A 14,603-nucleotide genomic window follows, 5' to 3' on the forward strand; every position below is an offset into this window, starting at 1 on the left:
TCCAGTAGTTATTACTAGTCCTGAATGTGTTTGCCTTCTCTGTGCAATCGTGAGTTGAATCCTTTAGTTTCATCAGAAATCATATGCCCAGTGTGAAGGGTGACAAGTGACAAGAGAATGCCAATACCAAAAGTCTCGCTCTGCTTTGGTTTATTTTTGATGTGCCATCAGCAGTGTGGGGAGTGCACTCCGTGTGCATTTTTAGGAAGAGTAATTATCTACAGTAACCCCTAATTCTAAGCAATTGCAGAAGATCCTCATAAACATTAGGGATCAGAGTAGTTGGATTGCACCCTGCACAAGGGGTGACATGCAGGTAGAGGGATCCTTTAGAAGGAAGGACCTCACCACAGTTCTGTTTCTGCTCCTCTTGCTCTAGGAGTGAAGAATGTAAAGTCACTGTCCCTTTTCACAGCACCTTTTTCCCTGCCACCAGCTTGGTATTAGATCCATGGATTTTCTGACCGCTTGCTTCTGAGAGAGCATTAGGCTGCTTTGTGAGGCAGAAAATGTCTTGCACACAACTGTGACATTTTCAGAACAGCTATGGTTTCATCTTGTCTGTTTGGCTATGTACACACTCTTCATGAAGAGTCACTCTTTATCCTTCTTTTGCCTAAAACAGATAGCCTGGTTCTCATATTTGTCAACCTGATGAAGTATAGTGCAATGGGACTATGGCAGTTTGAAAACAAAAAGCCTTCACTGTAGTGTACAAAACCCATCAGTCCACCTGCTCGGAGCTGTCATCACACAGCCTACTGCAGCATCAGAGCTCTTAAAGAGCCCCACAAAGCCAGGCCAGAACCTGAAGGAAAGATTTATGCACCCTACATTTGGTATGAGAACTTATGCTCGCCTATGTGATCAGAGCATTGCCAGTATAATTTAATCACATTTCTTTTCCTCTATTGTCACCCTTTCCCTTTCATACCAAATTCATTATTGAAACATTCTTGCATTCAAATTTTAGGGGGTAAAAAGTAGTAGTGTGACCAAGTATGTGATCCCAGTTGTGGGAGCTCCCCATGCTCTGCCAATTTATTTATATTTGCCTTTTGTTATTATTAAATCTACTTAATTTATTTACGTTTTCTAGATCAAATGTACTGACATTGCAAGCAGGTTCATATCCATTTCTCTTAAGCTGAATGTGTCTTTTCTCAGAATAATGCATTTGTCTACCTGTTCATTATCTGGTAAAGAATACTGATACCTGTTGAGTCTGGAATTTTTGAAGTATCATGGGCAGTTTTAGGAGGGTCCAAGGGCATAATTCCCTGTCTTAATATCCCTCATAACTGTAAAAGACATCTATTTCTAGTTATTGTATTTAGCCCAGGTAGAGTAATTGCCCTTCCAAGTCATGATATGTATCCCTCCTCTCAAGTGCTTTGAGCAGCAGTCCTGTGTTATTATTTTTACAGGTTACACAGTTCTAGAACAAGAAAACCTGTCAACACATAGTGCTGCAAATGCCCATCTTAAGTAAAAGTTCCATTTTTCAGCTTTCAGGAATGTCAGTACTGTGTGCTATTGGTTTGGTTTGGTTTCTTACAGGTAATTCATTGTTTGAAAATCAAAATTGCTGGTTGTTGGACTGATAGAAAATTCTGGCATGCTCACTTTAATACAGTAAAACACTTCCATATGAAATGATTTTGTCCAGTATGAAGCAACTGCTTCTGAATGTGCAGGATACTGGACTGGCCATGCATCCTGGTATGTATCAGTGCCAGGAGTGTGGGGCTGGCCCTGTGAACCTTTGGAATATGCCCAGGGCATGAACGCTCTCCTTGTATGACCGCATGAGAGAACTGGTGTTCATAAGGTTATTTATATTGGCCAAACCCATATCAGCTTCACATAGCTCCTGCCTCTCCTCAATACTCACGGAGCAGTTGGCACAGTTACTTTTCTGGTTACTCCATGCTACCAGCACCCCACTAGCCAGTACAGCTGGAAGTATAATAAAAACAATTATGCTTGAAAGGGTTTATCAAAATCCTGTTTACTCACCAATTACCCACCTACTGCTGTACTCTGGGTGAGAAATGGAATAGAAGTGGAAAAAAAGCATCAAATAAATTACTAGGGAAATGTTGTATTAATGAATCAGGGGTGTCATAACAATGCTTTACCAGCTTGAGTGTCAGCCAACCAGTGATCCTTCTCAGAAGTCACAGAATGAACCAAAGCATGACCCCTGCCCAAAGCAGTAACTTATGCTGCTGGTTTTCTGGTTTCTCTTTGATTGTGCAATCCATATGCCTCTTCTGAGTAAAACATAAATCACCTCAGTGACTGCCCCCAACTCCATCAATCCTCACTCTGGACTTTGGCCTTTGCAAGGTTTTCTAGTGTTCTACTGCTTTATATGTATTTTTGATCCAGCACAATGTATGCTTCCTTAATGGTCTGGGTTATCTTCCTGGTCCTTTTCTATTTGACCCTTCTTCACTGAGATGAATACTCTGCGATTTTTTTTTTTTTAATTACCTATTCCAACAAGAATATATGACATCAACTGATTGTAACAATAGCTTAGATCTTCTTTCAAAACCTGTCTGAAAAGAAAGCTCATGTGAAGTTACATGGTTTTCAAAATGATATTGTATTGCTGTCATTAAAGGATAATGGCGTGAGCAAAATCCAACTCCGCATTTGGATTCCTAATGAAATTTATCATAACTTTATCATATAATCAGTTGTATTTCTGCATCTTCACTCTGCATTTCAAAACCAGTGCTCATCATCCATCTAGGGTTTCTTTTGGCCACTGCTAAGAGGAGCTCAATGAGTTGAACGCACTCCTCAGGTTTGGCAGCTTATGGAGGAAGAAATTCTGCTCTGACTCCTTGTCCTTTATGCCAAAAGTTGTAGCATATATTAGATGTACATAATGCCAGTTGGGTCCTCAACAATTTTGCCAATTGCTACCTCCTATTCTTCTTACTATGCTCTCAGCAGAAATCCCTGTGTGTACTGAGATGCATGCGTTTTGCTCCTCACTGGTTGATTAGTGCTATAGAAATAAGATATATCACCCTTGCTTAAAAACACATTGGTCTCCAAGATGCCAAGCAAAGATCTTATGGCATGCTTGAAACACACTGTATTTGAGGATTTAAATCCATAGTGATGCATGTGAAAATTGAGATGAATGGTGTCCTGTACTTAACAGTCTCTTTCTCACTGTTTTTTTTTCTCTCTCTCCCTTTTTAATATATGTGTGTAACAGGCATTCGCCTAAAGTGGTGAAAGCAGCATCTCAGGTCCTCAATAGTATGTGGCAGTACAGAGACCTGAGAAGTCTCTACAAGAAGGTAAGGCTTGGGTTTTTTCTAGATTTATCATCTTTCATACTGTTATCCAAATTTGGGGGCTGAGAGACTTCAGACCAAAATACTTGTTTATGTGACTGGAAATTCACATGGTGCTTAAAGTTTCAGATACTTGGAGCTATTAGTTTTTCCTTAATTTCTACTTTTAAGATAAAAATGCCCTTTGAAAATATGTGTGGTGGTGAAAAGGGGGTGTGAATTTTATTTTAAAATAAATTCATACAAAAGGTGCTGGATCTGACAGCCCTGGAGAGTGAAATCCTCTGTTCGTAGTACAAACCTATGTAAGCTCTCCTACTGAAACAGTCCTTCTTACACCTCCTCACCTTTTTCTGAGGCAATTACCAGATTTTCAGCCCTTCAGCTCCCAAATTTCCTCATGAGATTGTAAACAAGAGTATCTGAAGGAGTGGTGCTTAGAGACCAGCTACAAATGGAGCTGGGCTGAAACCTGGTAGCTTCATTTCTAATCAGCTGGCAGACAGTGGCATCAGACTTGGTTTTCAGACAGTCTGTTGAGTCCATAGTAGCATGCCATTCCCACAGCCCTGCTAACCTGTTGAAAATGAATTGCAGTAGAGTAATATAACACTGTGAAACAACATTCCATATAGCTTTTAAAATGTGTCTACTTAGTAAACGAAAACATTTACAGGCATTCTTGCTGAATATTTCCAAACTGAATTACGTTCCACGTGAGTATCAGCCTGCAGATTCAGCTCTTCAATGTCTTCTTGCTTGGAATTTCACATCTTATGTAATTGATATTTGTATTTGTAATCTCAGAGAGAGCTAAGACTTCATGTGGCATCTTCAGTTCAGGCCCTAGTTACAGCTGAGGCATAAGGGTGGAGAAGCAGGGAAGGTTCACAGTGGTGTGGTCTGTGTTGTATGTATTCTGCACAAGAAAATAGCTTAGTTACATGAAATGTACGCACCAAATCTCAAGCTGGCAGAAGCTGACCTTCTGTGTGAACTGCTGTTCTTTTGCATGCCTCAGCCTTGCTTGTGTCAAGTCTGAGGAGTGAGGAAGATAATTATTGAGTCTCTCCCATTGTTCACTTCCAGTATTTGCAGTCATCCTTGGCAGCCCTAGGGATACCATATGTGAAAACGTTCCAAGTAACAAGCTGCTACTCGACTGTCCCATTAAGAGGTGGGAACAAACATGAGTTGGAGTAGGCTTTTCTTGATCCAAGGAAGTAACACACTGGAAGTGTGCATAGCCTGACTTCTGTGCATGTGGGTGGCTGTGCTGTAGAGGCTGAGCTGTACTGCACCATAATCTCTTAGAGGTTCTTATAATATTTGGCTCATGTCCAATTTTCTGTCTGTATATATATGCTGTGATGGAAAAGCAGTTTCTGGGGTTGCTCCATGCATGAGGTAATAATGTTTGTGCTGAGTTTACTGCTAACCTAAGGGACACTGTTGGCTGCCAGTGTGACTGCCTGGTAATGGACTTACATACTAAGCATGCTCAGGTACTAAGTACCTTGCATGCTTACAAGAGCATTTTCCAAGGCCACAAATACATACTTGTGATATGGAAAATAGGACAGACTAGCTTTAGAGGTAGCTTCCAGGACACTCATAGCCTACAGATCATCTGTATTCTCAGGAAGAGAATTTTATTAATGTCTATATTAGTTAATACCTACACAAAATCTTAAAATGAAGATCAGTCTCTGCTACATATTTGTATGCTAATTGCATGCCATTATATATGCTGCTAAGCCTCGTATAAATATGGTTTCTTTTAATCAAAATGTTCAGATAGTTAATTTTAAATACTCCTTTTTGTTAAAATACATGCAATAATCTTTATAAAGTTATAATATTTATTAAACTTGCCTGTAATAGGCTGACTCTTACGCTGCCTGTCTGGGTTTCCCCCCTGTTTGGAAAGCAAGGGCAATGGTTTTATGACAGAAAAATTAGAGACGTTTGCATTATACTAATAGTCAGCTACTTATGTAATATAAAGATACTGGATCAATGCAATCTTTGTTTTATCCCATTAAAATATATATACCAGTAAAAATGAGTGAACATGCATTGTAATGCAATCAGCACTTTGCAGTATCTTGCCCTTGCACTTTTGAAGTGCAGGTAAATCCCTTTGCATAACCATCAACAACTTGCTTCTGTGTACTGAAGTATCTATACAGTTGCTTACAAAGAATTGGCCAACAGAGACACAATTTTGTATTGTAATACAAGGAAATTGCAAGCATCCCATTATATTTAAGTGAAAGCAGCAGCACTTACCTTTTGTTTGAGAAAAAATGTAACCAAATAGTTTGAATTGTGGTATATTTCAGAGCTACACATTCCCAATAAAGTAAGAAGAGGTAAAAAGAATCGAAGTATTATTCTTTGTGTTAATGGGCAAAGAGTACAATACATACAGTACAGTAGCAGTCAGTATATTTAGTCCAAATATGACTGGATCAGCAAAGACATTAAAACCTCTTTCATTTTCCTAATTTTACTCAACATTGCAAGGAACATCCCACAGCTGGCAAAAGATAAACTGTGCTGACAGAAATCCAGAGCTGGGAACTGGTGTGGATGCTCTTTAGGTCCACACTGTCTTATGCACTGTATTTGCAGAGCCATGCCACAGCCTGTACCCTCCGCTGGCAGGCTCTATCCATCGTACATGGATTTTGAGGTCATAGCTGTATTGTGGCTTTAGTGGGACACACAGACTTGTTAGGCTGGGCTGTCATGGAACAGACACAGAAAGTAAACAGCATTCAGATAATGCGAGTGAGGAAACAGTATTAGATAGTCCTCTGTAGGCTTGTGCTTTGAGGGAAAAAGAAGTTTTGCTCCTGATGTGGTTAATTTGGCACTATCCTAACACAGTCCAACAAGGAAAAGTTGTAAAATGCATAAGTATTTCTGGTCCTAAAACTGTAGAAAAAAAAGAAGACTTGACTGACTAAAAGGAAGCAATTAATTTAGTCTTGAAATGAAGGAGTTTCCAGCCACCCCAAAAGTTGCAGGTCCTTCATCATGAAAGAGCTTATAGGAGCTTAATTTACAAGCAATAGCTGTTACAGAAATCTCAAAAAGTCCTCCAAGAGGAAAACAATGTTCAGTTCAGTCACATCTAGACAGTGATTAGATTATTTAATGTGATTAATTTCTAGAAAGGAGGTGATCATTGCATTTTTCATCAGTAGAGGAAATACGGTCTCCCAAAGACAGTATCATCATTTTCAAACTTCTTTGTTTTCTACAAGCAAGACACATTTTCATAAATGATCATTTATCTGTCTCTGTTTTCATGAGTCTGTTCCAAAATACTTAAAATCTGATTTTTAAATATCCTTAATGGTCACATGGCCCATAGCCCCATGAGTGGGTCAGCAGCTCAACACTTCGGAAAAACCAGGTACAGGAACTAGGCCACAGCTTGTTCCTATGCTTCAAGCTCCTGGTACATGCCTCGTCTTCAAGTATCTTGGCAACACTGTGGTGTAGATTTGCTTACAGCACCCAGAAAGAGAGATTCTGCCTTATTTGAGCTTAGCCACTTAAGCGAGATGCAAGGAGCTACTACGTTGCTTCTTTAAAGACACCTATTTCTGACTCAGTCTCACTGTCCCCCACTCCAGTCTCCAGGCTATTCACTCACTGAAGATTTGGGGACACCTGAGAAAATACAGATGTGACTGTAAGAGAGCAAATTTCCATTAGCTGGTAAACTTTTCTCTATGTCAATATTCAAGAAAATAACCAACTACTCTTAAATACAGATAGCTTGTTAAATTACATGAGGAAATTTGAGCAAAAGGGTTGTGCTAAATGAGCTTAACATGAAGGAAAATTTATTAGCCAAAAACAAGCTTCAATTAGCATTAAATGTGTGTAGTATTAAAGAGCTGGAGGAATTGTCAGGAAGAATATATTTTCTCTTAATTGGTTTGCTTTGCCTAACCACTTAGGCTCCAACAAAATATGTTTGCATTCTATCATTATGTTTACACTTACTCTGTCTTCCAGTGTGTAAGTAGAGGTCATGATGAATTTGTAGAAAATATTTTTCTTTCCCATTTATTATAGTAGGTTTCTGTTCTGCACGGAATATTAGAAATGTTTGTCCCATTTGCCTGAATAAAAATACCACCCAATGTTTGAAACCAGGCAGGCTGTTGAGGGCAGTCGTCCTTCAGCGCATATTGTGCCATTTACAGCAGGGATACTTTTGTGATAGGCTTTTAATGGAGTCACTCTAAAGATGCCTTGTCTGTCATTGGTTGGAAAAAATACATAGCATTGCCCGAAGCCTTTGAAGCAGTTAAGGCACTGTGGATATAGAAAAAGACTTGCTTTTCATGTGACTTTCAGAATAATAAAAAGATGACTTTATGAGAAAGTCCTTTATGACTAAATGTTCCATGAAAATTGATGGCATTAAACTTCAAAACCCTAGTCAAGGAGTTTTAGAATTTAAAGTCCTTTCTTAAATAAAATATACCTACTCACCTTCTAAAAATGTTAATTACAACGTGCTATCATGTAGACTTGGGACACATTGTTTGGATTTTCTTCTGGTAAGGTTATTATCAGTCAGACACCCCCCAAAAGCTGGTTTAGGTTAAATTTACCTAGTGAAAAGGTCTGTGCAGAACTTAAACCCTACATTAAAGATCTAAATTCTAAATCCAGAGCATAATAATTCCTCAAAAATAGTGGCTTGACTTGAAGGAACTATTCATGTGTTCAGATTGTTCATGAGCATATGTACTTTGCAGTGCTGATCTTTCAGCGGGGCTTAATTTATTTCTGTACAATTGGCAAAAGCTTTTTCAGATTAAAATGTTACCCTCTCAGAAAAAGGATGAATTAATTTAAGATAAACCCCCTTCTGTAATGTGAAGCTAAAGTACCATTATAGAGAAGGCATTGTCTAGAGCCCATTTTTGTATTAACTATGAAAATGCAAGTACCTGATTAATAAATGATTGATTGATTGATTGATTGATTTATGGCAGTGGGCGTCCCCAAGCTTCAGTGTGACTGATGACAGAGGATTTTCACCAACCCACGACTCTGGGTCATGGCACGCTCAGCATACTCTCTCCCAGAGCCAAGAAACCAGAATCTATTCCCCAACCCAGGTATTCTGGCTGTCAGCTGACCAGTCTTGAATTGTTGTGTTTCATGCATACTGAGATTTGTACCCAGAGCAGTTCTACAGGAGACCTTTGAATCAAAAGTAACAAAGCCTAACTGGAGAATATGTTTTTCAGTTGCACAGTTTAATCCACTGAACCCTGTAGGTTCTAGACGGAAAGTGTCTCACTTCACTTAGGAGAGTACATGCGAGGAGGGTGTGCAGAGTTCTGCTCTCTCTGAGGACGGCACGTACCAGTGAGAGGGACAAGTGCATTACATTCAGTTCCCTAACAATCTTTCTAGCATTTCTCTGATCTCTTCTCTGATTGTCTGAACCTTTCAAAGAGAAAGGCAGCTGTTGATAAGCACTATGTTGCAATAGCAGGTTAAATTTATTTAAGCACATTGCTTTGTTTTCTGGCACAATGGCATCTCTTAAGAAAAAAAGCAATAGCTGGACATTTCAATAAGGGGATCCCAGGTAAACCAACACATCTGTAGAAAAATCAGTGTGTCCAAGAGTCAATTAAATTCTTAAAATGCTAATTTTCAAAATCTCTGTTAAGAGTGATAATGTACATTTCCTTAAGACAGAATTATAGTTGATGAGAATTAGCAGGACTGCCTTTTTTTTTTTTTTTTTTTTTTTTTTTGTGTGTGTGTGTTAGAGGCAGTCTTTAACTTGAGGTACTAAAATTCCATTTCCTTAACCAAGTGTGTTCTTTTTTTTTCTTTTAATATTTCTTTTCTTAATAAAATATTACTTTGTGGCATTATGGCAAAACCAATATACCTTCTACATACACACAACATCCTAGAAAGTCCATGGAGGAACCACATTTATGTCTGTATTGTATGTGTGTGTGTGTATACATGTTATTATACATATACAGACATATGTATACAGTCATACATATATGTCTGTATATTTTCTCTGATAACATATTTAGAGCAAATTGGAATTTACATGTTTTTCCTGGCCCCACAGAACATAGTAGCTATGCTATTTCTTTCATTTCTTTGGTTTTTTGCACTAAGTTTGCCTGGAAAAGAGAAGACATCAGAGGAGATCTCATTTAAATACTTCAGACATAAATATCTTTCAAGGCTAGGGTAAATCCTTTTCATCTTTAGCTAGCAGGAATATAGTTAAAACACCCAGCATTTCATCTTCTGATATATTACATTACTTTCTTTTGCTAATTAGGAACTAGGCAAATTCCTAAATTGATTTTTAATAAAGGAAATGTGGAAATTTTCTGCAGAAGTAAAATACTCAAGCCTTTTGAAAGCATCATCTGAATAATTTTAATAGAGATTCTATCACCAATATAGCAAAAAAGTTATAGTCTTCAAATGCATACTTTCTTTTTTCTTTTCTTAAGAACATGTGATTCGCCTTTAGCTGAGCATTTTAAATGTGGCTTTTTGTCAAATGACAATTCTGTGAAATACTGAATCATGAAATTGTCATTGGATTCAGTACTAGAGAAAAAGTTGTCATTACTGATTTATGTCTGTGCATTCTTAATTCTACATTTTATGCTGAATATTACTTTCCCGTGTTCATGTAAGACAGGTTTGCCTATCCCAATGCACACACAAATATGAAGAATTTCATCATTAAAGCAAAGGCATATTTTGTATTCTGCAGGAAATAACAGATAGTAGCTGCAGAGCAAAGAATAATATGATAATCTTTTCACATATCTCTTAGAGACATGAAAACCTCTTCAGTGAGCATTGGTAAGATAGTCTGGAATTTTGTTTTTACCTTGATGCTACTTTTTCAATATAATTGGCACTAGGCAACATCACTGTCTTTGTAAACTTAACCATTTTACTTACTTCCTCTTTTGATTGGATAAGCCTTCCCAGGGATTGGTTTTTAAGAATCATTCAAACCTTTGGTGAAAAATTTTTAACATTTCTGGTTTTCTGATTGCCAATTGCCTGCTTGAATAACACCCTATTTGTCTATACAGTAGGAATTTACATATCATGAGAAAAATCATGAATCCTAAAGAGGAAATTGTGCAAACAAATTTAACTGAGGTATAGAGGTAAACTCTTTGGCATATGCAGAAGTAGTAAGGAGTATTCACATGGGAAAAGTGATGTAAAAACCACTCTTGAATTTTTAAAAATAAAAAAGAAAGAGAAAATCTCATCATTTGGCAAAATACATACTGTTTTCACCTAGCTATGCTACCATTCGAAATCTTTTGGCTACTTTTTTTAGGAAGAACAATTTTTAAAAAGAGAAAAATATTACAAAATGCTAAGTCAAACTGAATGTTGTTTTGATTTCATTTTAATGCTAATAATTACCATTTTGCTTGTGGTGTCAAGTAGAACATGTTCTGATTTCCTCGGCTTATGCATCATCTCAAGTAATATTTTTTGTAGTTCCTTGTAACTTTCAGTTTATTAACAGTCTCAAACAGTACTAGAAAGATAGAAAGTGATTACTATTAAAAAATATATTTTGCATGGCCTAAAGAGGGTAGAAAATATTTTGCCATCCAAAATATTCATGTTCTTACCTATATCACAATGACAACACATGGGGGAGTATCAAGTCACGTGTTTCAATATCAGTTGTTAGAAGGAGATGTTCTCAAATGTTTTATCCTCTGGATTCCATAATTTACTATATATTAATAATCATAATTTATTTTAATAATTTTGCATTTTACATAGTTAAATTCTTTGTAATGCCCTCAGCAAAGATTTATTTACTATGCAGTATCACCTACCATTCCTTTATTTATGTTTCAGTATTTACATGTTTCTCTCTGAAACATTTTCCATGTCTATTATGATATTGAAAATATTAATAGTAACCTAAGATAGTCTGGGCTGAACTGAAAATTCAATACTGATGATTGTATTTTCATGAAAACAGTTCTGTGTAGCTGAAGCCAGACCTGCCCTTACTTGTACTATTTTGATAATGAATGAGATTTTAAAAATAATCAGGTATGATGACTGAGCCTAATTAGAGTCAAACTAATGGATTTGTTTGTTTGGTTTTTTTGCAAATACTTGTGTGTCTGTTGGACAATGTATCTGTATGTTTGCTGGTAAATATCTCTATATGTACATATAAACATAAATGGGCTGTGTGGATGTAAAACTTTAAACACAACACAGAGTAGACTTAGAAGATGCTGCCTTCAAGTATGATGCCCACAATACCCATTGGTTGGATATTACGTAAAGGTTTTTCACCCAGAGGGTGGTTGGGCACTGGAACAGCTCCCCAGGGAAGTGGTCACAGCACCAGCCTGACAAAGTTCAAAAACCCATTTGGACAATGCTGTGAAGCACATGGTGTGACTCTTGGGGTGGTCCTGTGCAGGAGAAAGAGTTGGACTTGATGATTCTGATGAGTCCCTTCTAACTCGGGAGATTCTGTGATTCTGTAATTCTGTGTCCAGACAAAGAGACCTTGAGAAGTGTAAAGGAATAAACCTTAATGGTTTGAATTGTGAGCTTAGAAAGTAGCTATAGCTATAGTTGACTGTTGCTTTTCCCCTGAGGGCCTTAAAGACATGATAGTACTTCCCTCTAGAACTGAGCATTGTAGCAAGCAATAATTCAACAACCAAATTTAGCAGTAGTTCTTCCAGATAATCACTACGGAGTGCATGGAAGCTGGCACCATTGTCATCCAAAATCTCCTAGACTCAAGGGGTGCTAAACAAATGAGAAGAGAATCAAAGTTTATCCAAACAATTCTCTAGGATGAGCCGTATATATGTGCCACTAAAGCATCCTCCACATTGATGCTGGGTCTCATGGTAAGCTCCAGCTGACTTATAAGGGAATGATGAGTTTACTTAAAAACTCAAGTCCACTCTAAGGTTGCTAAGTACAGATTTAGAAGAGAGAAATTTAATCTCATACTTGTGTAAAGTCTGTCTCTAAAGTACTCCATCCTTTGAACTTCTCCAAAGAAAAGAAAATTTAAAATGCAGCCCAGGAGTCAGTATCTTTAACTTAAAGCCTTCTTTCTGAAGGGAATTGTATAACTGAAGTTTCTGAAATATCCTTAGGGTAGAACTATGAGGAGGCATCCAGAATCCAGAAGGTTATGCATAGGTCACATCTATACATGTTTTTTCAAAAATATGGTAGCTCAGAATAAAATTGGATCTTAACATTTGAATACAAAAGAGAGACCCAAGAAAATTAACTGCATGTCTTTTGGTACTGGGAACATTTTTAGTCTACTTAAATAATGTATTAAGTATTTTAAAACTAATATAAACATTAATTAATGGGAAACAATGTTTAGCTGGATTCATATGAACAATTATGAAAAGAATCCAGAAGTCTTTCTAAAGACTTTCAAAGGTGTTTTAAAGATACATGCAAAGAGAAACTATTTTTAATTTATGTCAACATTTTTCTCCAAAATTCACCCAAGGAACATGATTTCTACCATTCTGAACAAAATGGGAGATTTAATTAACTTGTATGCTTAATGTTTGCATATCTAGGTTCAGGCACAGATCAAAGTAGATGTGCAGTAAAGAGTATGGGTGAGAAACTCAGTCCCTCTCAGCAGACTTGAACAGGAATGTTGGAGGGTGTTGGGTGGTTGCTTATAGTTTTGCAAATGAATCAGATCAGTAGAACTTTTACTTGTAGTAGTTGCACACAGATGGAGCACAGAGGGGCGGGAAATCAATTAATTATTGTGTCAATCACAGCATATTTCTGTCTCAGAGGTAAATAGTTGAGCTGGGATGGTTTGATGCATAACAGTGGGCATCTTTTGCTGATGCTGAGCTGTATTGCCGTACTTGCACTATCATCATCCTCATTCTTCTGGGTTCTATAAGGAGGTCAAAAGTGTTTGTTCAATATGGCCAGTACATGTAAATTAAACCAAAGGTCAATGAAAGATTAAGCTGCTGCATCAATATCCTACTTTCAGTTCTTTGATGTTCTACATGATCTAATAATGGGTGGGGGGAAAAAATGCTAGGAAGTCCTTCTCATTTCTTCCTTCTTCTCTTCCTAAAACTGCTAACAGAATTCAAAAATGCCCTAAATATGTCTGCCATTTCAGACTTTAAAAAAGAAAGAAACCTTCTATTTTGAAAGGAGCCTCTTTTGTAGTATGTGTGCTTTGTTCTGAGTGTTTTACTTCCTTTACTTTCTGATACAGTTTGTCTTGATAAAAGAGCTATAGCTACTTCTTCCTGCAAAAAGTAGAAATAAGAAGTTTCACTGGAAGTTTCTGAATTGGTTTTATTACTTTTAATTGTACAGAGTGCTTTTGGAGAAAGCTGTGGATCCTCTAATTGAGAGTAGTAGTCTTTGGTCCAACAGCATGGTTCTTTCTGAGTTAATACTTATTTAGTGAGTTGGAAACTCTTAAAGGTGTATCAGTAAAAAATAATGTGCATTTCTCATTTTTAATATCCATGTATGTTGGTGAACTACATGTTTAATGCAGAATATCCTTAAATTCATACAGCTTAGCAGTAATCACTCAGATCTCTAACTCTCTAATTTAAGTGTATTATGCACGAACTTTTGACCTAAAACCAAGGACAGCATGAGTTTCTCCAGTAAGTTTTCCCAAGGGGCACTGCTTCCTATTATGTCAGTCAGCTCCACTTTTGAATAAAATGATCCTCTGTTTTCAGCTGCACTGCTGCTCTTTGGGAAGCACGAAGTCCTAATGGCTCTTGATCACAGTCAGTATCATTGGTCCTGCCATGTTCTTTACTGTAAGAGATAATGGTGCAAATTTTATTCTGATAATGATTGTTTTTCATGTTTTACATTCATAGGTATAATAGAAAAGTTGTATCTGGTTGATTTTATGGTTTAATGCATGAAAAGTAAGAGGTGTTGATTTGTTTCTAGCCTTTGAAAGGACAGTAGATTTAAGAAACTGACCCTGAACATAAAGTAGTATCTGTCTCTCCCCTGAAATTTTGTGGCCAAGAGCCAGAGTTTGCATTTCTAGGTCTTATACATGTTAAGATAGGTGGAATTGCATTACTGGAATGAAAATGACAATACAAATCAAAAATTATTGTACACATTTTCTGGCAGGCAAGGTTTTCTTCTACCTACAAGATACAAGCAAGAATAGTTCTT

The 14,603-nt window shown here is 37.2% G+C and overlaps 1 protein-coding gene across 11 annotated transcripts in view; it reads left to right on the forward strand.

Moving 5' to 3' along the window:
* The window catches only part of CTNND2 (catenin delta 2), a 669,045-nt gene that overhangs the window by 633,525 nt on the left and 20,917 nt on the right, over positions 1–14,603 (forward strand). For 9 of the 11 annotated variants that reach the window (XR_007205226.1, XM_048311841.1, XM_048311789.1 and 6 more), the window contains 2 exons: positions 3,242–3,326; positions 8,354–8,479. Coding sequence is in view for 10 of the 11 variants with exons in the window: in XM_048311841.1 (XP_048167798.1) it covers positions 3,242–3,326; positions 8,354–8,479 (211 nt within the window). In the remaining variant the exon portion in view is untranslated. The remainder of the gene's footprint in view (positions 1–3,241; positions 3,327–8,353; positions 8,480–14,603) is intronic. The other 2 variants (XM_048311816.1, XM_048311833.1) reach the window with 1 other exon arrangement.

The sequence above is a fragment of the Corvus hawaiiensis genome, chromosome 1 (assembly GCF_020740725.1).
Source record: "Corvus hawaiiensis isolate bCorHaw1 chromosome 1, bCorHaw1.pri.cur, whole genome shotgun sequence".
NCBI classification, from domain to species: Eukaryota; Metazoa; Chordata; class Aves; order Passeriformes; family Corvidae; genus Corvus; species Corvus hawaiiensis.